This window comes from Mastacembelus armatus, chromosome 6 (genome assembly GCF_900324485.2).
Source record: "Mastacembelus armatus chromosome 6, fMasArm1.2, whole genome shotgun sequence".
NCBI lineage: Eukaryota > Metazoa > Chordata > Actinopteri > Synbranchiformes > Mastacembelidae > Mastacembelus > Mastacembelus armatus.
The window spans coordinates 17562145-17588747 of NC_046638.1; the positions used below are offsets into that span (position 1 = coordinate 17562145).

Below are 26603 nucleotides of genomic sequence, written 5' to 3' on the forward strand. Positions count from 1 at the left end.
GAAAAGTAGGTAATTACGGTAGGTTTAAAATTTAAAATTTTAACATCATTTACTCACAAAAAAAATAAATAAATAAAATAAGATGAACATACATTTATTACAAATATCACAATTCAGGAAACAATTCAATAAATCACATCTTTGGGAACCCTGCGGCAAAATTTCTTTATCAATATCTTAAATACAACTCACAACTTACTCTTTACAATCAACTTCTTCTCCAACTGACAACAGACAACCATAAGTTATTTCACCTGCATGTATAAGGTGCTCCAGGGAAAAGATGGTACTAAATAGTGACCAAACCAGTCCTTTGTCATACTGAGAGAGACATGTTACGTTTGGAAAATCATTCCAGTATAGTCTGAATGATTTTCCAGGTTTGCAGCCATGCAATTAGATCAAATCAAATTCTAAATTATGGTGTTTTAATTTGAAATGTAAATTATACAAATGCATTTTTAAAATCAGAATCTCTCATATGTTCATTTTGTCTCCTGTTTCCAAAAAACAAACATCATTCAATCATCCCAGAAATGCTTCAAGTAAAGGATGGACAGAGACAATGGAAAACATGAGGTTGAAGCCAAAAGGATAAAGATGGAGAAACAACATGAGAGCAGAGAAATTGTGCTCATACTGAAAGCACAAAGAGTAAAACTACATATCCCTGTCCGAACCAGTGACCTGGAAAACTCACTCCCTGTATAACAACCTCGATTGGGCCAGATCAATTCATTTATGGATAAAATCTCAGAATGCTGTGATTTGTAGCTAATGAGACAAATACACTTTTTTTTCCCCCTATGCTAAAGTCCACACTGTTTTTTTCATGTCACAGTGTTGTGGGTAGTTTATTTGCAGATTTTTTTGTCAAGTATTTCACCGTTTAAATCTAACCCAAAATGACATCATCTGAAGAACAACCCTGGGATATTCAGTAAACTCATATGGAGGAAAAACAATTCACTTGAACATTTCACATTTGATTGAAACAATTTACTTATCAGCTGATAAAACACTGTCAATTAACAAAACCTGTAGTACTTTTTTCTTTTACAACAGTGTTCACTATAATTTATAATACAAATTTTAATCACATCATGTGGATTGAAAATAGTCGCCCTAACAAAGACGCATGAAACAAACACAAATTAAGACTTGGTTACTTAGGCTGCTGTAATCGAGCAATCCAAAGTAATTTCAGCGTGGTGGTAGAAATTTAATTGTATACTTCTTCCTTAGCGACTCCCCAAACATACATAAAGATTAACTTTCTGTAAATTTGAATCCCTGCGTATTTATTTGCTGCTGTTGTTGCATAAATGACAGAGAGAGGAAAGATCAACAGCTCAGCAAAGACAAAGCACAAAAAGCAGCAGGGTCAACCTTCCTGAAAATAGCCTATTACAGATTCAAGTATATAGTTTTTTCACTGATTGTGAACTGTGTTAACTTTTTTGTTGTTCTTGTTTTTGTAAATGTATCTTTTGTAAATTCAATCAGAAAACCAAACTCAAGGAGTAACATGTTTTACGGCAAATATCCTGGCATCTTTTCATGAATGCCAACCCTATCAGTGCATGATCAATGAGTGCCAACAGTGAAGCTGACCAAAGGATAGATGTTATTATGACCTTGAGAAAAGCTATTGAAAATGGTACAACACAATTCACATATCTATCCCCAAAACATGACCATGAGATACATCTCAAATTTATCTGTACCTTGGGTTTTATACTGTACTGCAGGCTCTGTTCTTTACTGCTACCCAGGCCTTTCATATCTGCAGACCTGGTGATGGGATTATATAGTTGTATCTTCTAGGCTGAAAGTGCTGTGGATCCTGGTATTTCAAAGGGTGTCTGATAACTCTATGCAGGGGCTTGCAGATGAGAGTTTTTGTTGGTAAACCGATAAAAGAGTTTCAGCTCCTCACATGTACTCTTTTTGTTTGAAAAACACGTTTGTACAAAGTTGAAGATTCGTGGCCCAGTTTCTGCAGTGAGTTGTTGGAAGGATACAGAAGAGGAGATGTAGGCAAATGAAAGAAAGCTCCTGGGACCTAGCTGTGGTTTGATTTCTCTCCTCTCATCTATCCTCCTCCTTCTCTCCACCCCTCCATCGTCACCTCCTCTGACCAGAACTCACAGCTCTGGCGTCATCAAAACATTGTGCCACGGTTCTCACAGCCCTTTTGGGTGAGAGGAGATTAGAGAAGGAAGAGGGGGAAGCTATAGGGCTTGTGCGTCTCTCTTTACTGGAGGACGGGCACGAAGTGTGTCAGGAGACATGAGCGATCAGTCTGATGCGGGTCTGGATGTCCTGGCGACACAGGGGGCACGTCTCTAACTGTAAGGCACACTCCATACACATACCACTGAAAGAAAATGAGGGAAAAGACATAGGACCAATTATCCAATGTGGAAATCTATGAGCACTGTTTGTTTAAATCAAGTTCACACATACCCGTGTCCACAGGGCCGCAGCTCTGTGTCAGCCATGACGTCACAACACAGCGTGCAGCAGTTGTCTCGAATACTAACTTGCTTTAGTAAGGCCAGACGCCGATGTCTGGGAAACATAGGGACATTTAAAAAAAAGAAACAAACAAACAAAAAAAAAAACAAAGGAGAGAGAAACACAGAAACAGATACAGTAAGTATTCATGTGCTAATTCCACCATTCTTCCTCTGGTTTGCTCTATTTACACACTCTAAAATGTAGAGCAAGTTACTTTGTTGTTTGTATCAAGCAGAGGCTGAACACACCACCAAGTGCAACTGTTTGATCAAGTACAAACATCCATCCATTAGATTAGTTATTTACTACCCAAATCTTGTGTTGTCTCTTTTAGATGCCCCCATAAAACATTCACTTTAAGGACCAGTTTAATGGCTTACCTGGGTAAGATGATCTTTTCACTGGGCAGCAGTGAAGCGAAGTCATTGAAGGTGCTGAACTTGACAGAAGGTGGGTGACGGAAAGGCTTGGCCCCAAAGTTAAACTCACACTGCTGGTATGACATAAAGCTAGCTGCGGCGAAGAAACCAGACCTGACAGGTACAGTGGTGAACGAAAGAAAGGGAGTTTAGTTAAAAGCAGAAAGAGGAACAAGAAAGAAAGAAGAAAGGAACAAGCAGAAAGAGAGAGGAAGGAAGTGAATGAGAGGGAGTTCCCATTGAAACCTGAGCTCCAGGACCACAAAAACAGAAGTACTGACTTTATTAGTGGACTTACGTGGCTGAGGAGAAGACCTGTTTCTCTGGTGGCAGCTGATGCCCGTTCAGATAGAAGATCATCTGCTTCTTGCTTAGGTCCAACAGGAAGCCAATGGCATCTCCTAAACAGCCATACATTCACAGAATAAAGCCTTAGCATGCTATTATTGCCATGATCCCTCCATGTGGGAGCTAATGTTGGCAGTAACAGCAGAGTGTGGGCATTGAAAATCACAAAACACTTTAGAAAGCCCAAAACACAATTTCTAAACAAATGAGAAAGCATGGTGTCTCCTCACTTGTACTGTCCATAGTGACGATGATTGTAAAATTTCTCTTAAGTGTATTATTAAAGCACAAAAGAACAGAGCGAGGTATTAACTGTTTGTGAAGTGCATACCCTCTTTCCAGCATGGATGAGAATGAGGTTTACTGCGAGCATTGTACCAGATGAGCTGCCTGCAGCCATCGTATGCACATGAGTATTCATCATCTCCTATTCCATAACCCTCCTGAAACACACAAAATGCTCAATTACGTGTCTATATATATAGAAACATAGTATTAAACAGTAAAGCCTTTGAAGAGAATTACATGGTTGAGGAACTTGCTGTCCTTGGTGGCCCATCCGATTTGCATTACACCTGATGTAATGACCGTCACCTCGTAGTACCAAACTCCTGAATCTACGCAGAACGTACAACGCACACTCTCAAAGGAGGAAGCATCACATCGTGCCTGAGGATGAGGTCAAATGGAAAAATACATTTCTCATGAGTCATCACATTTTATAAATATATATTTTTTACTCAAAGCTATTGAGTATATCAATTAAATCTCAATAATTTCTTGAAATGAGTGGATCTGCTACAGATCATATGGATCTCCCGGTAGGCTAAGAAATGTGGCTATTATTATTATTATAGGCTACAGACTGACCTCCAGTCCAGTGGGGGAGATCTTGAGGTACTCGCTGACATCGTTGCTATTGAGCATGGCGTTGATATTGGTGAGATTGACCTTCTCGTAGGTGAACTGACGACCCTCCTTAAGGACTGAACAGTATGGCACATACACACACAGACACACACAACATTTAATTAAACAGACTGCTGTGGCACTGTTTTTTCAGTATGGGATTCTGCACAAACACAATGTTAAAAAAAATGGGGCTACTCACACAGGTTGTCAAGGCTCCACTGCGAACAGAACCCCACCTGCCTCTTCAGATAGTCGGGATGCTCTGACCATGACTCCAGGACAGCCAGTCGGTTGCTGATACATGACTCAGACACTGTCAGTTTGTTCTCACCTGATGACAAGAGGCAAATATAAAAGCAAACAATCCATCAGGAAAGCAAATGAAACTCAAAACCAGTAAACTGGAGAGGCTGGTTGTCAGCAGAAAAACTGTTAATTGCTGTGAAAGTCATTTCTAATTTTTGTATAGTTCTGGAAGGAAGACACTAGTTTTCACTTGTCCTATCAATAATATTTAATGGCTTTAAGACGAATAAACCTACTGGTCTGGGAGAACTTCTCCAAAGCAATGAGCGCAAACAGCATGACAGTAGGGTGGGCCTCGGAGCTCTGGAGGGAGATGTACGAAACAGACACAAAGCAAAATGCTCATCAGGTTGTGGACCTTTCTCATTTGATTAACTTGACAATATATTTCCCTGTACCCTAACATACAACAAAAAGTTGTATTTATCAGTAAGCATTTATGTATCATTTACGTATTTATGTATCAGTAAGCATTTAAACAACACATCTTTTGTTGTTCAGCGTATGTGTATAAGCACATTCAATCTGAAATGAAAAAAAACAAACAAACAAAAAAAAAAACCCAAATCTATGGACGCTACATTAAAGTGTCCAGTCTCATATTATTATTAGTATTTTGAGACACATAAGACATTTTAAGAGTTAAAATGCTATTTACTATTTATGAAAAGTCAATTGTAGTCAATGACTGCATAAAGTCTTTGACTCAAACATAAGCAGACACATTGTGTTGTCTGCTGATGCCCTCAGGTTTTCAGTGCAGCCAGCATCAGTTGGTGCTTGTTGTGCTGTCTCTGCTGTTAATCTGGTCTCCAGCATGTGGAAAGCAGCTCCTGAAAAGCTCTTTGGCTGCTTTTGCCTCATGTTTACGACTCATGTTGTCCTGATGACATGTTATCTGAGGAGTTGTGACGCATTTGGCTGAATCTGAGCACACAAATGGAGCAAAGTACAGAGATCTCCTCAATGAAAACCTGTTCCCCAGCACTCAGGATCTCAGACTGGGCCAAAAGTTCACCTTCTAACATGATAACGACCCTAAGCACACAGCCAAGACAACACAAGAGTGGCTTAGGGACGACTCTGTGAATGTCCTAGAGTGGCTCAGTCAGAGCCCTGATTTGAACCCTGTTGAACATCTCTGGAGAGACCTGAAAATGGCTGTCCACCGACGGCCCAAATCAAATCTGACCGAGCTTGAGAGGATTTGCAAAGAAGAATGGGAGAAAATCCCCCAGTCCAGTTGTGGAAAGCTTTACTGAGTAAAGGGTCTGAATACTTATGTAAATGTGATATTTCAGTTTTTTTCTTTAAATTTAAATCTGACAATCTAAAATGCTGTTTTCATTTTGTCATTATGTGGTAGTGAGTGTAGATTAATGAGAACAAAATGAATTGAAACAACTGCAGTATCAGGCTGCAACGTAACAAAACAGAAAAATGTGAAGGGGGTCTGAATACTTTCTGAATGCACTGTACATACCTGAGAGCTCTCTTGGTTTTTCACCCAACCTGACTTTCTTGACCGCACGATCATTAACATAACATAACCCTAAACATCCAGGATAAAGATTACTAATAAAATTTACCTGCATGCATTTGTTTGCTCCTTCAAGAAGTCCCTGACATCCATGTACACAAAACTTAAAAACTGTGCTCTGACTCACTCTTGTTTCTTTCCAAACTCCTCCTCAACACTTCCAGCAACTGTTTCATATTAAAAGACATTGAAAGAAAGGATCACTGAACGAGTTTATGTAACTGTGAAACAATTGCAGAGCATTTTTCACTAAACTCAGATATTTTCAACCTTTCTTAAAAATATTTACGTTTGGATACTTTTTGCTGCATTGGTATAAACAACTTGAAATACAGCATTTGCAGAACTGACCTGAAGCTTCGGTAAAATATAATAAAGCAGAGGGGACCCGTGAAGATCTTATCTGATTAATATCCAATTTGAGCATCGAAACAGTGGTATAAACAGAGCGTCTACCTCGTGATAACCACACTACTCTCAGTGATGTACATGAAACAACGCATCAACGCCTGACTTTCACACAGAGTGCTACCAGTGACCTCAACAACTGGAAACCTACAGCTGTTTGCTTACCAGCTAAGCAAGCACAATGCAGAAACAAATGCATGTATTAAGTGATCCATGACAAAAGATGCTCAATATATATTAGCAGCAATAAAGCACTGTTTTACATTGGGTTTAGTTTTTTGAAGATAAAAAGGTAGTTTAGTTACTGAGAAATAATAAGGAAGCTAACAACAAAAACAAAAGAAACACACACATGTAGACTGAGACAATGAGGTATGTGTGAATTTGACTGTTATAAATAAAAATTGATTTGAGGGTGTATTTGTGTATTTGCTCACCAGACTCTCTAGAAGGTACTCAAGGGTTCCAGGGCTCAACAGTCCAATACTGGCTGGTCCTGAGAGAGGAAAAAAATGAGTGCTGAAAGACTCATGTTATCTTATGTTCAATAACATACTGTATGAACGTTTACTTCTTGCTTATGTTTCTATCAACCTAAATGAATGATAGAAGTTTTTTTTACATGCAGAGAATCTACAGTACTCAGACGAACTGGTGTGTTGCCCTGATGACACTGGAGAATGATCTTTGATCATTAATAGCAACAAAAACTGCTGGCAGATGGAAACCGATTATCTTGTTTCCAGGCAACAATTATTTAATACTGTAGGAAGATCAGAGTTCTGCGTATTCATTTACATTACAGCCCTAGTGTTGTTTTATTTTCTTTCATTTCATTGGTAAGAACAAAATGAACTTTCTTCAGCTTCTCACTTTTCATCTGCTCTCAGCTGCTTTGTTTATATAAACGTAAAGAATCTGTATTAATCGAAAATCATAAGGTATTTAAACCTCAGTGTTCAGGACTTTGAGTGGGGTTTCTTCTGGTTTCCAAGAATACTGAGTAACTTAGCTGAGCTGGTCTAATCTGTATGTAGAGCTACATAAAGACCTGCTGCCCATAATCCATGATGTATACCTCCCTGTAAGCTCACCATCACAGTGTTTGTGTTTCTCTGATACGTTACTTGGGCTCAATGTGTGAGAGTGTCTTGAAGTGTTGAGAGAGCCAGTAAAATTTCAATAGAAGCTACTTAAGGTTAAAAAGAAGTGTGTAAACAAGGACTGTACCAGCCAGTTTCTCTGCCAGGCATCCTAGGACAGCTGTGGTGTTTCTGTGTTTAGCAGGGATTAGGGCGTCCTGTCGTGCTATGGCTGCACTCAGATTCAACATGTCAGAGAGTTTCTGGAGCGCATCCTGGAGAGAGAGGGTACAAACCAGTTACTCCATTGAAAGTCACATGTACACACAGTTTCTGTCAAACACTCCAAAATGCTGCACAGTAGATCAAGATACAAAGTTAGAAAGTCAAGTGTGAGAAAAACATGGTGGCATGCGCACACACACTTCCGTTATTGCTAGAGGGGAAAGATAGAAGTGACTGCTGTAGACTCCAGGCAAGGAGAGGAATACCGTCCATAAATCCAAAACTTATGTTATTTGAAGTATTACAAGTGCAGTTTTATACTTGCTGTGTCTGCTGTTTGTTCCCGAAGATTTAAAAACAAAGCAAAATATGAGCAGCACATTTTTTCTTGAAAGCTAAGAAGAGTACAGAGTTCATACTGTTCAAACTGTCATGATATGTCCTCTGGTTACTTTGGACAGGAACGCAGGGGGTACTAACATGATTTTATTTATCTAAAGGGAAGAAAGAGGTGGTGTGGAAGAGGGGGAGGAGTGAAAAGCACATGCCAAAAGAAAACAACAAAACCAAGAATAGTACTGAGAGTCAAACTGTTGGACTTGATTAAAAGAACGACGTCTTTCTTCTTCTCTTTTATATTCTTTACAAGTACTTAACATTCACTGGCTGGGTCACTTTTGAGATTCAACCTCTACAGTCGAGTCTAAGAGTTCTCTAGGCCCAGTTGGTAATACAGCCTTATTCTTTGTCTCAACGCATGAGCCACTAACCTTGGTGGGCAGGGGACACTCATCCAATAGAAGGGTGATCACTGCAGGACCAAGTGGATCATCAAGTGGGATCACTCTAATCAGAGACTGGACGACCTCCAACCAACCATCATCTAAGAGGGAAGAAATTAAACGTTTGACATGACATACTATGTGAAAGACAGCTCTGTGGATTGTCTTAAGAGTGGTTTTCATATATATCACTTATCATCAAGTATCTTCAGGGCCCATTCTGACCCCCATTTCTGTTCAATATGGACAGTAGTGTAGCTTTGGGAACTGTGTATTCTGTTGTATAGTCATTACATTAGATTTGTTTATCATCTTTAAAATCATATGCATCAATTAATATGTTGATGTTTGCTTCAGTATAAGCTTATGGTTTCATTTCAGTGAAAATTGAGACCAAAGGCCTAGAGTCTACATCATATGCCACCCATATCATTATTTGTGCACCTTTCAAATCGAAAACTTTTCCAACTTTTAAAGTAAATCATGAAGTCTGTTTTCACCTATGGAAATTTTGTTTGTGAATACACAACACTGTTAACAACAACTTTTCCACTTAGTTAACATGATAAAAATCTGGCACAGTGTTTGTGAAAACTATCTTTTCAAATTATTTCTTGTTACAGTTGCATATACTGGTACACTATATTTATGTTTGTAGGCAAACTGGCAAACAGATAACTCATAGGTAATTGAACTGTGCTGAGGTTTCCTTGGCAGTCTCCTGGATTATGTGTACTGAAAGCAGCTCAAATGAAAAAAAACATCAATTTCCTGTCCATTAGGTGACTCATAACAAAACACACTCTCCCTAACACTATCACTCACAAAAGCCAACAGACTTATGAATAATGCATTACTGTAGCACACATCAAACAGACTGACTAGCTAGCTGACTAACGTGCTGTTTGGCTGCCATCAGCGTTCGGTATCTGCAAGCTAAGACCCAACTTGGCTGTTGTCAAGCTACACAACACCACACCATGTGAGTGTCAAACACCATATGTGCATGACACAAGGTCCAAACATAAGAATTCAAAGACGACCACATAAGCATACACACAAACACACACGTGTGCACACACAGCATGTGAACCTCATTCACCATATGCACAAGAAAGCACACATACAACAAACCAAAGAAAGATACAGACATCAGCTGAAGCTTCAAACATTCATACACTCAAAAATGACAAATTAAAGAATATCACTAACTGGTCTAAGTACTGACCAACACATGGTGTCTGAAGTGTAAGTAATGACCAAGTCCCTCCCATAGGTGACATAAGGTCCCTCCAAGCTACACCAGTGCATGTTGGAGAAATGCTGAGGCAGTATTATTACAGCAAGGTTGTAAACAGCAGACAGGTGGTGTTGTAGCCCCTGGCCCCTGCTTTGTTCAGTGTGTAGTTTGATATTATTGGCTTGCTGGGATTTGTATATTTCAGCCCTTTAAATTGTGTTTCTTCTTAACAATAAAACACAGGTCAATCAAAGCAAATATCCTTCATTAAAGTGGCTACTAAACATCACAAATTTCATACAGTGATGTTCTATATACTTATATATCACACACACAAGCAAATTACATACCAGAAAGTGATTGAATACTTTCCAGTGTCACTATGTGTTAAGTTGGTAAAACAATGCTGCAGTGCTCTGAAGAGGGCTCCAAATGTCAGCTGGTTAAAAGCTACTCTAATACCACTGCCCCAACAGTTCTCAAAAACATCCCACCTGCTCAGCCCAAGGGCAATGGGACATCGCATTCAGCAGGGACATGCTTGAATTCCTGGGACTCCTCACAGGTGAGAAGAAATTATAAATATCCTACATAATTTGTGAAGTGTCAAAACCACAATGCAGCTGTGAGTTTGTTTCATTTCAGAGTTGTGCAAGTGACTAAACGTTAACACATGATTTTATCAGTTAAAACAACTTTGGTCACCTCAACAAATTAATATTTGCAAATACAGCTATTGTGTCTACCTTTTCCCATTTTATAACCTTCGGAGGCATTCGGTGTGTGTTCCATTTTTTTCTTACCTGTCTCTGCCATCTCATGCAAAGTGATCATGGAGTAAGGGGGCTCTTGGTCACTGAAAGACAAAAACAGTTTGCACAGAGGATGATGACATATCAGTGTAGGTCTGTTTACCTGAATGGTATACATTACACAATCCTCTTGGCTGTATGTGATATGTGCATGCTTTGCACAAATGGCAGTGAAGATTTTCAGTTAAAACCTTCAACCTTGCAATAATGGTTATCTAATGTTAGTAAGGCTATCTTAAAGACAACTTAAGTCAAGCATATAACTGTGATGGATTTACTTCTGTGAGATGATGACGCTGTTTTTACTGTTGCTTGTTATAGCAAGCTGAAAATGGCTTTCTTTTTGACAGCCATTACCACAGTCAGCTATTCAGATTTCTATAACAAATCTAAGTAGGTAATACTGTCCTTCATTTTGAAATCACACTAGTAACAAATTCTTGGAAATACACATATGTCTTTTACACAAGGATGCAAAAATGTTTTACAGGCAATAGTTCAAGCAAAATGACAATTTTAATATAGTCATGCACAGATGATACAATAAAATATAGTTATCTTCTAACATTTTTATTGGACTGGTTGTACTGCATTGCAGTTTCTGTCATTGTTCCTCATCAGCATCTCTTTTCTGAAGGTTTTTAAACTAGCAAGACAAGGACATGATTTGACTGTCACAAGGCCAAACTATATAGTATTACGAAGCTTAAACTCACTTAAAGAGTTACATTCAGACACACACCTAAAGTAATGCTAAATTTTAAAGCTATCGATTGTAATTGTCAAACTTTTAGACACTGTCGTTTGAGCCCTGGAAGTGAGGCACTTTCATTTAGCACAACTTGCCAATACTCTCTCCTGTTCCCTGAGGAAACGTAACATCATGATCCTAGCATTTTTACTACACCTTTGCTCTGCTCTGTTTGTGGACGTGCTGAAGATGACCATAAGCACGTCTTCTCTACCATAGTAATGTTTCAACAACTGTCACAAATAAAAGGTCCTCAATCGTGAGAAGCGGTTATTTAATTAAGAGAACTGGGGAAGCTTTTCAGCCTGCAGCAATTTTATCCAAATATTTGTTGTGGTAAAAATGTAGTTTACACTTCACAGGTGTGGCAAACCTGTGTTATATTATATGTCAGTGAAGTCTAAAGTGAAAATATCTGTAAATACTTTTTTTTTGATTGATCAGACAAAGAATACATTAAAAAAAAGAAGACCTCCATAAGAGTTATAGGTGACATTGCAGAAAGTCGCCAGTGTGCTTTACCTATAAACTAGAATGTAAATTTGTGTAACTGAGCTTAAAGTATCAGGGGTGAAAAGCTGCAGTGTTACGTAAAACAACAGTTTGCAAAATTGAAGTTTAAAGTGGACTGACGCAAACAATGGAACACAGCAGACATAAACCTACATTAATAAAGGTGATACAACAGAGATGCTTACTGAGTTGTTCTGAAAGCAGGACTTTTGCTTTTTACTGCATGAACTCAAGAAATATGACACCACTTTATGCAAAGAGATTATAGACACTGCAATGTCCAGGTTCATAGAAAGGAGACTGCTCAGCAGTAAATCTACTTATATTTTATTCTCAATCAAATCAATTCTGAGGAAAACTCCACAGGGTCGCTCTGTACAGGTTTTATCAGAAGACAATAGTTCATTGAAAGGGGAAGACAACATAGGAAGTACTTTATCATCTAAGCAAGAAACATCAGTTTTGCTAAGTCACTGCAGCAAGTCATGTCTAGAAAAAAAAATGGCTTGCAAAAAGCCTTCTCTTAAGACTTACACCGGTTTAGTGCCACAAGTAAAAGAACAAATAGAAACAGCATAAAGCATTTAGTACTGTGATTTGAGTGAAAATAAGTTTGAATTAGTATGAATTTCATGTGTGTGATCATGGTAACCCTCACATTAATATATTTATCAGTGACAGGAAAATTAAGGGCAAGAGTAAAGAAGGCTCAAACGTGCAGAGAAAAAAAAAAAGCCTAGTAAATATGCTAATATGCCTTGATTACTTTACCAGGCCTCTGCTGATGCTCCTCGTTCAAATACTAATTTATTCCCTTAATCTGACATTTAAATAACAACAGTATTATAAGAAGTATTTTAACTTATGGACAGAACAACCTTAGCCAAGGATCAGCATGGTCATGTCTCTACTCATAATGATCGTCACACTGCAGTATATTAAAAAAAACCCTTGTTCAGATGTGTTAGTTGACGAGACACTGTCAGAACTCACAACACTCCCATCATCATTCTGATATAGCTTTAACGCATATAAAATTATTAATAGCATTCCTCTGTGTACAGTAAAAAGTGACTTACTTGTCCACAAGTGTCCTGATGACAGCCAGTGTGTCCAGCACCAGGCCATCCACATTCTGCTTTTTCCTTCGTGGCTCGTGTGGCCCTCGCCCTCGGCGCGGTGGCCTGACTGGGTCCCTGGGCCGACTGCTCTGAGCCTCTCCAGTATCAACACCCACTCCTGTACCATGATCCACTCTCCTAGCGTTTCCTCGCATGACCCTCGATGACCCATGGTGATGGTCCTCCAAGTCACTATCGTCCCGGCACACACAGCTGTTACCCATGGTTCCAGTGCCGGTGACCACGCTGACAAAGGTCTCCCAGAATGGAGGAAGGGAGTTTGAGGAGGAAAGGAAAAGCAGAACCTGTGCAAGGCTCCTGCAGGCGCAGAAAGTGATCCAGGTGGCTACTATCATATCATTTGGAGAGCCTGGTTTTGTGGGATTCTTGTCCCAGTGGGCTGGGTGGTTTCAGTGACAGTGTAAATGATCATACTGTTGCCAAGCAGAGATGTGAGATTGGCCTGGGAGTAATGATATATGGCTAGTTAAATGAACCGGGGCAGGTCAAGTGATGCGATGAAAAACGCTCTGAACATCATGGAAAGCACAAAATTCAGGTTCAGCTGTTATAGTGGCTTTGCATAGCTGTGAAAGCAACATCAGAAGACAAATATGAGACTCTGCCCCTGAGTTTAGTCAGTCAGAACTGTATGTTTTACTCTTCAACACTGTAAGCAATTAGCTAAACCCAAGATCAGCTGAAGTAATGCACCCATCAAGAGTCACTTATAACCAGAAAAAGAAAACTAGTAAGAAAACTAACAGCCATTTCGCCAGTCATTCTCAAGTAAAGTATAGGGGTTACTATACAATCTCTATAAGATTTAAGTTGGCACAGGATTATACACCACATTTCTGAGACATTTTCATACTGTTGACAAACAAGAGCTTTTCAGTTAACGTTAGCTAGTTAGCCAGCTAGGTTGGATACACGTCAATCAGGCATTGTAACGTTAGCTGTGCCAAATTGAAACTACTAGCACGTATTCATTACTAAACCATAATGATTTCATTTTTGCCTGGACACATACTTACGGTGCTGCCGCTTGAGATCCCCCAGTATTCAAACGCAGGCGAGCCAGAATACAGTAATTACCAAAACAGAGCTAAGTAGCGTTAGCCGTATGCTAGTTAACCGGCTAATGCTAACTGTTAGCCGGTTAACTGGACACTCCTCTGGTTCTACTGTGAAACTACAACTAGATAGCCAACGGGAATCACAGTCAACTAAGCGTGGTTCCCAAACGGTGGATAACTATGAGGATACATTCACATTACCCGTGTATGATCCGCAACACTCCTCTGTGAAGTCTAAATCAGCACATTCATATGCCACTTAACCAGGACTTCCACACATTTAACGACGCTATACCGCTAAGTTCCGTAGCCCAGGCAGCTAACGGTGAAGGCTGGCCATGATCAGCTGTGAGGAGGAGGAGGAGGAGGAGGAGGAGGAGGAGGATTTCTGGTGAATACCACGTCAGAGACAAAGTCCCCTCTTTCCTAAATGATACAAAACCTTTCTTTCATTCATTGTCCATGTTGAATTATGTTACCTAGTATAGGCTCATATATTTTTGTTTTGTATAGGGATGTACATTGCTAAAAGCTATTTTTGAAGAGAAAAACATGCAAATTACTCCTAATCATCAGAGAACTAAAAATTATACAAGCAACAACTTGGCTACTCTACATTTCAATTAGATTACATGCAAAGTTACAATATTAAAAATAGTTACTGTGTCTTCATGAACTGCAAGAGAACTTGTAATAACAATGCAACTAAACTATTTCCTTTTGAAATGTAAAGTGCTCTTATAAAATCAGTAGCCATTCACTGTGATACAATCTGAGTCTACAGTGTATCACACGTAAGACATTGAATCTGACTTTATCTTGGGGCTGTGTAATGGGATAATAAGATCAAAAGATTAATGATCAGTGTCGCACTGAACAGATAAAAAAGATGTTTAATGCTATTTAATGCTTAATGAAATGTTTAATTGCTAATCAAAAGGTTTGCTTTATTAACACTAAAGTAATAATATTAAATCATCACATCACATCAAAGTCTCAGGTCAGGGAATGAGTATAATACAGAGGAAGTGAAGGTGGGCTGGGTTAAAGTTAGACTAGAATCATCACAAATGTGTCTTAACAACAGAATCTGGCCATCTGCCCTTCCAGTGATGTGATGGCACAGTTAATATTATTATTATTGAAAAAAGTGAATTTGGTAAATTAAAGTATCCACGATAAGCAGTGTAACACATGTGACAATCCAAAACAAAACAAATCTGCTGAAGGGCTACACGCTGGACAGATCACTGAAGTGAATAATATTAACAAATTACAAAGTGGCTGATGTTCAAAATAAAGTGTTTATAACAGTTTCAGAAATGAATAACTTAACAGGTTCAAAACTGTAAATCTGACTAAAATGTTACTTGCTTTTTATCAAATAGGAAGGTTGTACATACACTGAATGTGCATTCTTCTGCTATTAACTCTGAGTTACTCAAATATAGAATTCACATGGACTGAAATTGTTACCAAGCCTAAAGGTTTTCACCAAGTCATCTATACATTTAGATAGTGTGCTGTAAACTGGGACAGTCGTACACCCTGTTTCGATCTAGGGCTGTATTGAAGGTGCTGTCACAAAACATCCCACTCTTGGCTAGGTCCTCAGAGAATCTTTGTGATTTAGGGTGGAAGGTACATGGTGCACTTTCAAAGGTTGGAGGGAAAAGACCATAGTCACTGGAAGTGGTCCTGTACAGGGGATTCTGGGCCTTTAGCCACAGCACTGGCAGTACTTCTTTGGCTGCAGAAGTCATCATGCAGGAGAAAACTGGGTTTCCAGGACTGGCACATGTTTTTTTGTTTTCTACCTGCTGTTCTTGAGACAACGCCATCATTGCAGAACCTATATAAAAATCAGATTTAGTACAAGATTACACAAAATAAAGTATGTCTTTTTTGTAAAAGTAAAACTGACTGAATCAGCTGTTGTCTTTCATTTTGTTTTGCCCGTTATCACCTCTAAAATCACAATTAACATCTAAAGCTTTATGTAGAAAATAATCAGTATCATATTCATTCATTCATTATCTATATTCATTATTCCTAGTTAGGGTCACAGGGATCTGCCGGAGCCAGAGTATCATATTTAATGACAATAAATTATTTAGTCAAGGACAAGATAAACTTTAACGCTGTACAAGTCATTTACAAAGACAAGTGCAGTGTTCTCAAGCAACTTTTATATTAGAAAAAAATTGGAGGTTTCACAATAACCCGAAATTTAATTTTTGTTTATTTTACACCTACTAGAGGTAAAATCTAAACATCAATATATATTAGAGTGTTTATTTCAAAGGTATGTTACAAAGTCTTTTTCAGATATAACGTTAAAGTGTGATTTCTTTGTCAAGCTTTTTGCTAAAGCTAACTGTCGACCTAAATCTACTAACGCTAACGCTGAAGTAAATCGACGTTAGCTGGCGTGTCCAAATTTACTGTTGCAAAGGGCTAAACACGTTGCTGCTCCCAGTCTATAACCAACTCCATATAGTTACCTTTCATAGTTACCAGCACACCAGCGAAACAGTCAGCTTTATCTCTGTCCGGTTATTTTGGCGAGATCAAAGCACAGAGAACAAGCCTCTGGTTACCATGACAACCTTGAAACGTTAGCGTGACGTCCGGTGAAATTCAAGGTTACAAACAGTAATTTGACACAATCACTTTACCATATCTTTTTTTACGTCTTTATGTTTCTAATGCTAGTCACTGCCATGAAATCAACATTTTTTCTTACAACGTTCATACACAGACATTATGTTATTTTACTGATGCTGTTAGTGTTATCGATATCAATTTTGCCTAGGACTGAAACAACTTTAATGCAGCATTTTCTAGAGCACTTGAAGGCACCGTTGTCTTACGTCATCACCGGGCGTCAGGTTTAACGTTTAATTACGGCGCCTGTTTTGAAACGGTGACTGGTCTTTACAAATCCCATATAAAACCTGAGTCTTCACAGCTGTTGTTTTTCCGCAGTGTATTGGAATTAACTTGAGGCTAACTGGGTCAGAGGAGAAGACCTGAGCAGTTGGATATTGTGTCCTGCTCAGACGATGGACAGCGAAATCCAGAGAGATGGGAGAGTCCTGGACCTTACTGATGATGCCTGGAGGGAAGACAAGCTGCCATATGAGGATGTCACCATTCCTCTGGTAAATGCTGTGGCGTTATATGTAGATTAAAGTTATTGTTTGTAGCAGCCAGTGTCAGGTGCCGGGGCTTCTCTGGCATTGTCAAGAAGCATTTGGTATTGTTGTTAAGGGAGAGGTTACTCGAAAACTGTTGATCATTCAGTTTATAGAATCCAGATGTTGTTTTCCAACATATCTGACAGTTGCGAAACTGTGGAGATTATGAGATCGTACTTCCTAAATGTTTGGCGCTAACATGCATCACTGCACAGTATCTTAGACAAATGACAAATCTTATAAATTCCAGTAGGAAGCAGCCCGAAGGTACTGTAGCGTATGGGGTGACAGAAAGTGCAATTTGATCTACTTTCACGTGCAGATTTTGTATGCAGATTAAATTATCTAAGCCCAATGAAGAGCTTTCCAGGTAACGAGGAAAAGAAAGCCCTACTAGAACAAGAAGTTCAAATCTAAATAAAAGTTTTTCAGGATCAAAACATCTATGATGTGTGTGGTTCAGGCTTTAAATACACTCATACCTTGCTACTTGGTTTGATAATTAAACGCCAAAAGGTCATACTGTTATACCATCATACTGACAGAAAACAGCATGCACTGAGACAGCTGTAACTCAAAAGCTCCTGCTTCTTTATTCATGGCGTCTTGTCTTGCATGTTTCCTTTTAGAGCGAACTGCCTGAGGCTGAGCAGGACAATGGAGGGTCCACAGAGTCCGTAAAGGAACAAGAGATGAAGTGGACAGATCTTGCCCTGCAGAGCCTGCATGAAAGCACACCAAGCACTGGAAGCTGAGACTCAGGTGGAATCTGAACGAGGAACTAAAATACACATGCAAATGGACAGTGCATTCAGACCCATGTAATCCATTGTCTTTTTATCATCACATTCTTTATTGAAGGATTTGCAGTATGTTCCAACAGAAATGATGCACAAATATATTTTGATACTTGTGAAACGCCATAAATTGGAAAAAGTCACATCCAAATGCACTGCCTTTTTTGGCTCTGTTGTATGACACATTATTGAGGTTTTTTTTTTTTTTTACAAAACCACTTAATCATCTTAAATTAATGTTTGTGTGTGTTGAATCGTAATAGAAGCACAGTGCATGCATGTACTTCTGTGGTTCTGTGTAAAACTATTGCTTACTAAAAAAAATCCTGTTATTTCAAACTATGTAGGCATAAAGACAATGCTTTTGTTATGCTAATTTGCATATTTATAGTACCCTTGACAGTGGAGGAATACAGGTTGCATCCACATCTAGACAGATCTGCAACAAAACCAAGACTTTGAAAATTACATATTGTCTCTTCTTTATCTTAGATTTTAAATTTATGCTCCAGATAACTGCGAATGTAGCTCAATCAACATGGTCTTCACTCAGGCCTTTCCAAAAATCTGAAGAGTTTAAAATCAGAAGAGCATATCTTGACTGCAGTTCCCATCATTACTCTGTCTGTGCAGCCTCTGCCATGAGCTTGTGGATGTGGTCATGTGGCCCTTTCCCAAGCAGGGCTGAGGGGTGTCGGTAGGAGCCCCCTAGGCGATCCCAGAGTGTGAAGTATTGTCCATAGTTGTAGTTGAAATAGAGGTGGTGGTCTACATGATGAGCAGCACCATTGATGAGAAATATCAGAGGGCCAGGGATGCGATAGTCTCCATCGTGTATGGAAATGGTCCAAATGTTGACAAAGACAAAGAGAAAAAGGTATACCACCTGTAATGGAAACATCCCAAATGTCACTTAAAACATTTGACAGTTAAGTGGCAAAGTTTGCAGAATTTTGATAACAGTAACTTTTAAAATTAATTTTCCATGTATTTTTTAAAGTCAACATGCCATCAAAATGTGTCCACTTTTGTCTTAATCATTCAACTCAAGTGGAATTTAACTCAGTGTCGTGAGTGATGCTTGTACACCCATATAGTACAGAGTGAAAAACAGATCAGCACCTTGTGGAGGGGGAAGATGAAAGGGTAGATGTGGTAGGGTAAGCTCTGCAGGAAGCCGTCAAGTGGGTGGAAGGCATGGCTGGCAAATGGTGTGGGGATCTTAAATATATGGTGTTGCTTATGTAAGTGCTGAGGGGGAGAAACACAAATCTGAATTTTAGGACTTTTTATCAAAATAAGCAAACAAATATACAACAGTAAACATCATAAATGTGCATTTAAAAGATTTGTTGCCATTTGATGGCAGCTATAAGCAGTATATTGACATGCAAATTTACACAGCTTCTTGATTTGGAGTCTTATTCATATTGAATAATAATGATTAATAATGTAAGAGATCCTTTTAGCTTTGGCCTCTACCATTTATTGAAGCAAAACAATGAGCTTTAAGTTATTAAAACACTTAATGGAGCAGAGAGGAACTGCGTTTGTAATTCTCTGTTAGCTCATCACTACAATCAACCCCTTACCTCTTAAACACAGTCATTTGGTTTATTGTTAATATATGCTATATTGTTATATTGGTATATATTGGTATTTTGTTAATACACAAGTATTCATTTAGCCAGCTTTAAGATAGCCAGTCTGAAGATCACCTTGTAAAGGCTCTTATGGTGCAAACACCGGTGGATCCAATAGATGCACATGTCAATAAAGAATAAGAAACCAGCAACGCTCAGGAACACCCCAGGCCAGCCTGAAACAGAAACAAACCAGTACACTAATGTGTTTCATCAGGATTAATTATTTTATGAGCTGTTCATCATATACAAGGACTTTTGTATTCGTGACAGGATTCATCTCATTTGCCAATTATATTACATATCAGACAATCTTTGGAATAAACATTTTTAATGGATCAAAGTTTACTAGGACCCTGGCTTGGGTTTTAAGGTGTAAGGAAACTTTTCTCACCCAGAGAGGAATTGCTGATATTATCATAAAGTTTGCTGTATCCCCTGACCTCCCAGAAGAAAAGGGCCACTGTGGGGAAACTCATCCAGATGATAGACACAGTTCCTAGTTGGATCTCTTGTCGTACCTGGTCCTTTCAATGGGTCAAAGACACAGAGTTTGCTTTGGAACTGTAAGTAGATCTGATGTTATCTTTAATAATAAAAACAAAACAGTCATTAATAGTTAAAACACCCAATGTGTTTATTGACTTTGACCTGTTTGTGAATACAGATCCCGGTCCAATAAACAGCTTACCTTAATGAATTGTGGATGTTTCATGAGCTTATGGTCAAACACATAGTAGAAGTTAAGAGCACCAAAACCCAAGTAAATCAACTGTGCTCCCAGGCAGGTCACCACCCACAGGCTGATTATCTGACGGAGAGCGCCATCCACAGGCCATGATGCTGGGTATACATACGGAGTGAAGAAGTAATGGTCAGCGGTGTTCAGCACATGATCCATGGCACAGTCTGTGAGCAGTGGAAAAGATTAATATTGCATTTCACCACCATGACACAGCCTACTAAAGATATGTGGGAGAGTTTAGATGCATGACAGAAACTCCAACACATAAAGGTGCAGAAATGGTTAGTAATGTGTGTTAGCAGGTATTTGCCTGAATCGCTTTCAGTACTTAACAGTATTTGCATTTTATTGTGTTCATCGTACCACTATTAACCCTTTTTAAAAATGTTGCATTTTAGTTGCATATCTTGCAACTTGGATTTAATTAATCTATTTAGATTTTTAAACTGCCATTAGACAAACCTGGCCACAAGAGAGGCAGGTTTTGCACACATGGACAGAAAACTTTGTAGCAACTTTAAAGCAAAGAATCAGAACAAAAAAACACAATGTCATAAATTATAATTAACAACCATTCTACTGTAATGTAATTAATAAAACTGATATGGAACAGTTGTGTCTCTGTATGTGATTCCATTTTATTAATATAACTTTTCTTACTGGACTGAATGCTTAAGTTGTTTGTTACAGGTTGACTGACTAATGACTGGACCAAAGTCCCGAGCTTGTCTCTAAGGATCAAGAACTGTTCCTGAGCATTGTTAATTTACTGTAGCTGATAAAATCCTCTCAGTCCCAATCGGATGTAGATTTACCATGCAATGTTAATTAAGAAAACTGAAGCAGTGACATATACTATGAAAGCACTAGAGTCTAAGCATTGAATCAGGATGAATCCACCCCTCAGTTGCTAAAGAAAGCCATGTAGTTCAGCATATACTGTCGCTCAGCAAAGAAGCATTCCAAGTTATGCAGTTCAGAAATTTCAGTTTGTTCTTTTTATATTGTTTATAATGGTTTATATTCTATTTTACATGTGTTTTATGCCAACTCGTCACCTTTCACTGTGGTGCATTAGCATAACCACGTATGATGCAAAATGAATTAAGAGCTGTTTAATGCTTTTAAAAGTCTTATTTTGTCAATATTTTCAAAAGAGCTCACTCTTAAAGAGGCCATTGCTACTGAACTGACCTGCTTTAGGACCAGGGCCAGACGTGAAATTTGTGTGAACCTTCCTAGCCAGTAGACAAATCTTTCTTCCTGCACACACAGCATACGACTTGTGACAGTAACCATGTGGCCCAATGGTGCAGCCTACTTAGTAGTTCCAAGAAGGCAGGACAGTTTCAGAAGTGGCTCTTCTGGGCCACATTTGATCTCTCAGCAGCGAATGTAGAGGGAACACAAATGTACCCAGGTGGAACAAGATACCAGCATGGTCAGCAGATAAAAGAAGATTTTGAAAACTGTGAGAAACCGGAGCATTTTCTGCTATTTTTAATGCAGTGTCAGCAAAGGTATTTCTCTGTGCTGACAGCTTGCTAATTTGATTCCAAGTAATGGAATGCACTTCATCATAATGCAAGTTCTCTGAAAACACATTACAGTCATTTAAACCATGCACTGCATATTCTGAACCACCAGAGCGCTTTTTAAAATGCAAAATAAAACCACATGCAAGGGCAAACAGCAATGCATGTGCCCTGTCCCCTGCTGGGCACGGAGGATCAAGTTCACCCTAAGCTGTCTACCCTTTACGCACTCACACACAGAGTCATCACGTACACATCCCATGCACATGCACACAGCAAAAGTCAGATGTTTGAGTTTGATCAGAAGGAAAAAATATTTATCACTTCATGTAACAGACTACCAGAACAGAGATCTGATCTGTGGAGAATCGGAGCATCAGACCCAATCAAATTACAGACAGACTATAACTGTTAGACATCTGAGCTGTCACATACAAACAGGCAACAAACGGGATACTGTCACTGGGAAAGAAATACGAGTGGATGATGTGATATTTTCTCATCAGACTACGGAGGACAACCCCTACACAATGAATCTTAACAGGACTATGAATGATTTTAATGCAATAAGCTTCTCTTTGCACTACTTTTTTTTTTTTAATCTATGATCACTTCTTTTCAAGTAGCCACACAGGTATCTCTAGCATAGGCCACTGTGTCATTTTCTATCTTGGGACAGTGACTCCGTCAGACACCTTTCTTAAGGACCTCTTTCTCTAAAATGTGCAGATGTCTCCCTCTAACGCTCTCTAATGCAAACAGCACCTCACTGTGGACTATACGGTGTGCTTGCATATTCCTCTCAAGCTTTACTGTTCATCTTTTCAAGGCTGTCACAGAGTAACAGTGGCCTAATCACTGCATTTTGTGCTGTGGGTTCAGAAAAACTGACACATTTGAGGATCAAACCCCCATATTTAAATACCTTAACCAATCAGTGACATGGGATTTATAAAAAGCATGTATGATAAATAAATGCCTTTCTAAACCAGAACCCAAACTGAGTCTCGCCTGACAAAACAAGGATTGGGGGCTCACTGAGCTTGATTAACACCCTGAAGTATTTTTATATCGCAGTACTTCACTAATCACCTATATTCTCCAGCATCTTGTTGAAATAATCCATCATAATTAGCCTACTACAAATGTGTCTCTGTGAATAATCACACAACCTGCAATTATGGCTGTTCACACAATCAATCACAATCTGATTGTGCAATCAGAAATTACAGAAACTGAGCTCAGACAGTGCATGGATTTGTAAACAACAATCCTAACTGTTACAGCATTTGACTTCATGTTCCTGATGTTGTTTAACCTTGTGTGAACTTATGTCTCAATAATTGTTGCTAAAATGATGTAGAACAGTGTTGTCTCTGTATTTGTACAAAGGGCCACTGTCCCGTTGCAGCCCAGTCTTACAAAAGACTGTCTCTACAAGTACTACTTGTTAGAGTGAATTCTTCTTCTTGTATTTTTGAACTTTGTCTATCCAAATTAAAAGTAGTACTCCACACCTATAGTGTATATTTAGGCACTGTATTTGTTTCACATGGAGTTTTATTGTTGTGGGATCTGATTTATGTGGCCTGTTTTTTTCTTCTTCTATTGATTTTAGCAGTTTCTGACATTCCGTTTCAAATCTATTGTTGGCTCTTTGCACTCCGTGTAACGCTCTGTTTACACTGGTCACGTCCTTTAATGACTCAGCTCAGTTACGGACTTTACCAGCAATGATTTGTGTGGGAAGTAGGTATGCTCCAAACCACTCAGGCAGTGGCGAGTGCAAAAAAGGGATCATGTTGCCTTCAAGCTCCTAAAACCAGCTCTGATTATAAGAACGTCTCCCAACACTGGAAACGTGTTTTGGTAAAAAAGAAAATTAAAAAAGCACAAAAACACACAATACAGCGAGCATGTATTTATCTACAAAGGATTTAAAATAGCAGGGATCACTTCAACAGCGTAGTCCACAAACTTCGCTTTCACCTATAAATCTGTTCAGTTTCATGATATATATATATATATATATATTGAAAACTCACAAATTAAAATGATTTGTATTTTCTCTGGATAACTGGGTAAAAAGTCCGCCGTATGTCATATACACTCGCCTATCGAAACGAATATTCCCTGCTGCACACGGTGCGTGAATGCACCATATTCCGCTCTGTTTACTTTGGTTTTTTTGCTCACACGCGAAGGGCGAAGCGGCCGAGTGCAGAGCAATGACAGCAGGCGGCAGACGGTCTGTACCGTGTGCACTGCGCTAGGAAACAGTACGGAACAATGGCTGTTTACATGTGACTGAAAGCAAACAGTCCATGGACTGACACTACAGGTCAGCACGTAGCCTATTTTTGTCATGTATCATCGAGTCACTGTGAAAGTGACTTTTATCGAGCTTTAGGACAGTAGATCCATGAAGTTAGAAAGCCCTGACAGGTCACACTGTGGATTAAAAACTATGTAAAAGCCTATTTTTCAACTGTTAAGGATGTGTATTTGTTATAAATTTTATATTTTAAAGTAAAACGAGCTTAATTTAAAATTTGTGAAATGAATAAATAAATTAAAAAATTCCAGTTAAATGAAAGCACAGAATATTCACTGGAAATAGATGTAGCATTCACACCCACTGATACATAAGGTTATCTATCAGTGTAAACCACAGTAAAATTCCTATTAAATAAAATGTACATATACTTCTAATAGAAGATAAACATGACAATACACCTTATTGCCTCCATGCAATTTGACATTTGAATTTTATTTGTTCTTTGTGCATTATTTGACTGTGAATAATTCAATTTCCCTTTGGGGGATGAATAAAGTCTATCTTATCTTAAAAAAGACCCGCCATCGTGAGCCTTTATACTAGGCTACACATGAGATGACATTATGAGAGCTCCTCTAAATATATTTTCTCACTTTTTTAATCATTTTTACAAAGTGAAGCATAATATTGATCATTTTCCTCTCACATGGCATTTATCCGTATAAACTGACTACACCTATGTAAAAAAAGCCATTCTAATATCCTATATGGAAAACTCATGAATAAGCTGTTTGTGTCCCCACGGGTGGAAATGACACTCTCTTAATAAAACGTGATACACTGGGTTCTAATAGATAATGATGATTATATAAATATGTTTTCTCCGTGTGAAAATGGTAATTATGGTAATTATTCTGGGCCTTTGTGTCCCCTGGGTAAAATAGGGTCCAGGGGCATTACGTAATGTTCAGTCATTTTTAGTATTTTCTTCACTTGGGAATGTTCTCCGTTGCTGCTCGGCGGTGGTTGACCAACTCGTGTGCACAAACCTCTTTGTAATCGTCTGTTTCTTGCCAACGTGCAGCGTGACAGCACATTTTTGCACCCGGTGCTGTTGCTGCCTGACGCTATAAAAGGGCCGCCTCTTCCCTTCCGACCCATAACACTGACTCAACCGAGACAGATCAAACATCTACTTCATACTCTGAAAAGGAACCAGCCATCAACTCAGACATGGACCCTTGCGAGTGCTCCAAGAGTAAGTAGGCTCTATTTGTTAGCGACTTTGTCTGGTCTTAATTTTTTTTCACGACTTTTCGTCAAACGACGGAATGAAGCTAATCTCCTTTGTCTTTGTTTGTCCAGCTGGAACCTGCAAATGCGGAGGATCCTGCACCTGCACGAATTGCTCCTGCACCACCTGCAAGAAGAGTAAGTTAAATGCCTGCGTTAACACGTCGGAGCGGTTCACTAGTGTTATAATATGAACATGAACCCGCTCAGAACTGGTTATGCCAAATATCACCAGGGCATTACAGTTTCTCCGATCGGAAAATCTGTGTCTTTTGGATGATGGAGACATAACTTTTACTGAATGTAATTGGGGGGTGACACGTGACTTATCCTGCTTATAGTGTTTTTTGTTTGTTTTTTTTTGTTTTTTTTTAATTGGCTTCCTATTGCTGTAGGACTTTTATTTTACATACTGATTTTTGTATAATTTCACTTTATCCAGGTGTTTTTGTTTTTTTTTTTAGTGTTTATCCGAAGTCATGATTTTACATGAAATATCAGCAACTACCCAGATTGTTTTATTTGGCTTAATTAGCTACACAGTCCGTTCAAATTTGCTCCACGAACTTTTTTTTTTTTTCTTTAAACCTGAACGCCAAGACGGTTCACTTTGTGCCTTATGTCATGATTTTGAATGGCAGCAGCTTCACCACCACACTGAGCCTTTCCCTGTCATTGCAGGCTGCTGCCCATGCTGTCCGTCTGGCTGCAGCAAGTGCGCCTCTGGCTGCGTGTGCAAGGGGAAGACATGCGACACCAGCTGCTGTCAGTGAGGAGCCTGCACCATCAACACCGTTTGCACTCGTGAACTAAAGTGAATAATCGATGTTCACAAAGAATAATGTATTTTGTACCCGTGATTTCATGTTCATAATAAACAGTTAAACACATAAGCAGTGTGTAGCGTTTCAATTAATGCTGACTAATTTAAAAAAATAAATCTGCGGTGTCCAACCCAGATCAGCTTATCACAGGAGGTCCAGCTCCCCCATAAGGCTGCAGTGCTCAGGCCTGCTGTCAATCGGGGAAAGATTAAGCACAGGCATGAAAA

The 26603-nt window shown here is 38.9% G+C and overlaps 5 protein-coding genes across 8 annotated transcripts; 2 read left to right on the forward strand and 3 right to left on the reverse strand.

Moving 5' to 3' along the window:
• Positions 1–78: 78 nt before the first annotated feature.
• rspry1 (ring finger and SPRY domain containing 1) lies at positions 79–14398 on the reverse strand. Of its 3 annotated transcripts, none has more exons than XM_026311101.1 (15): positions 14020–14398; positions 12941–13569; positions 10589–10641; positions 8534–8646; positions 7687–7813; positions 6894–6952; positions 4745–4811; positions 4402–4533; positions 4161–4276; positions 3816–3959; positions 3622–3733; positions 3241–3343; positions 2904–3056; positions 2470–2574; positions 79–2380 (listed from the first exon to the last, which is right to left on the reverse strand). In XM_026311101.1, the coding sequence occupies exons 2-15, from the start codon at positions 13336–13338 to the stop codon at positions 2284–2286; spliced, it is 1779 nt and encodes a 592-aa protein (XP_026166886.1). In that variant the 5' UTR covers positions 13339–13569; positions 14020–14398; the 3' UTR covers positions 79–2283. The 3 variants fall into 3 exon arrangements, with proteins under 3 accessions (XP_026166886.1, XP_026166887.1, XP_026166888.1); XM_026311102.1 differs by having other exon boundaries at positions 14016–14398; XM_026311103.1 differs by having other exon boundaries at positions 14263–14396.
• Positions 14399–15346: 948 nt separating this feature from the next.
• On the reverse strand, positions 15347–16663 carry pierce2 (piercer of microtubule wall 2). Its single transcript, XM_026311939.1, has 2 exons — positions 16566–16663; positions 15347–15913 (listed from the first exon to the last, which is right to left on the reverse strand). The coding sequence occupies exons 1-2, from the start codon at positions 16570–16572 to the stop codon at positions 15573–15575; spliced, it is 348 nt and encodes a 115-aa protein (XP_026167724.1). The 5' UTR covers positions 16573–16663; the 3' UTR covers positions 15347–15572.
• A 292-nt stretch (positions 16664–16955) lies between these two features.
• anapc13 (anaphase promoting complex subunit 13) lies at positions 16956–18249 on the forward strand. The gene is made up of 2 exons (XM_026310399.2): positions 16956–17225; positions 17891–18249. Exons 1-2 carry the CDS (start codon positions 17127–17129, stop codon positions 18014–18016), a joined length of 225 nt encoding a protein of 74 aa, XP_026166184.1. The 5' UTR covers positions 16956–17126; the 3' UTR covers positions 18017–18249.
• A 3-nt stretch (positions 18250–18252) lies between these two features.
• LOC113132394 (lathosterol oxidase-like) lies at positions 18253–24119 on the reverse strand. 2 transcript variants are annotated; one of them, XM_026310398.1, is made up of 6 exons: positions 24027–24119; positions 20393–20610; positions 20096–20228; positions 19777–19877; positions 19181–19309; positions 18253–18944 (listed from the first exon to the last, which is right to left on the reverse strand). In XM_026310398.1, the coding sequence occupies exons 2-6, from the start codon at positions 20600–20602 to the stop codon at positions 18675–18677; spliced, it is 843 nt and encodes a 280-aa protein (XP_026166183.1). In that variant the 5' UTR covers positions 20603–20610; positions 24027–24119; the 3' UTR covers positions 18253–18674. The 2 variants fall into 2 exon arrangements, with proteins under 2 accessions (XP_026166183.1, XP_026166182.1); XM_026310397.1 differs by lacking the exon at positions 24027–24119 and adding an exon at positions 21641–21811.
• A 1238-nt stretch (positions 24120–25357) lies between these two features.
• Positions 25358–26445, forward strand: mt2 (metallothionein 2). The gene is made up of 3 exons (XM_033325270.1): positions 25358–25517; positions 25625–25690; positions 26234–26445. Exons 1-3 carry the CDS (start codon positions 25493–25495, stop codon positions 26323–26325), a joined length of 183 nt encoding a protein of 60 aa, XP_033181161.1. The 5' UTR covers positions 25358–25492; the 3' UTR covers positions 26326–26445.
• The last annotated feature ends 158 nt before the right edge of the window (positions 26446–26603 follow it).

Coding starts and splice junctions, on each gene's coding strand:
- rspry1 (XM_026311101.1), bottom strand. CDS start 13,338: ATGATAGTAGCCACCTGGATCACTTTCTGCGCCTGCAGGAGCCTTGCA. Junction 8,647..10,588: donor GCATGAGATGGCAGAGACAG/GTAAGAAAAAAA, acceptor CTTCCCTCTTAG/ATGATGGTTGGTTGGAGGTC. Junction 4,534..4,744: donor GGAGAAGTTCTCCCAGACCA/GTAGGTTTATTC, acceptor TCTTGTCATCAG/GTGAGAACAAACTGACAGTG.
- anapc13 (XM_026310399.2), top strand. CDS start 17,127: ATGGACAGCGAAATCCAGAGAGATGGGAGAGTCCTGGACCTTACTGAT. Junction 17,226..17,890: donor AGGATGTCACCATTCCTCTG/GTAAATGCTGTG, acceptor GTTTCCTTTTAG/AGCGAACTGCCTGAGGCTGA.
- LOC113132394 (XM_026310398.1), bottom strand. CDS start 20,602: ATGGATCATGTGCTGAACACCGCTGACCATTACTTCTTCACTCCGTAT. Junction 20,229..20,392: donor AACATCCACAATTCATTAAG/GTAAGCTGTTTA, acceptor ACCCATTGAAAG/GACCAGGTACGACAAGAGAT. Junction 18,945..19,180: donor TCATCTTCCCCCTCCACAAG/GTGCTGATCTGT, acceptor TTTCCATTACAG/GTGGTATACCTTTTTCTCTT.
- mt2 (XM_033325270.1), top strand. CDS start 25,493: ATGGACCCTTGCGAGTGCTCCAAGA. Junction 25,518..25,624: donor CCCTTGCGAGTGCTCCAAGA/GTAAGTAGGCTC, acceptor TTGTTTGTCCAG/CTGGAACCTGCAAATGCGGA. Junction 25,691..26,233: donor CTGCACCACCTGCAAGAAGA/GTAAGTTAAATG, acceptor CTGTCATTGCAG/GCTGCTGCCCATGCTGTCCG.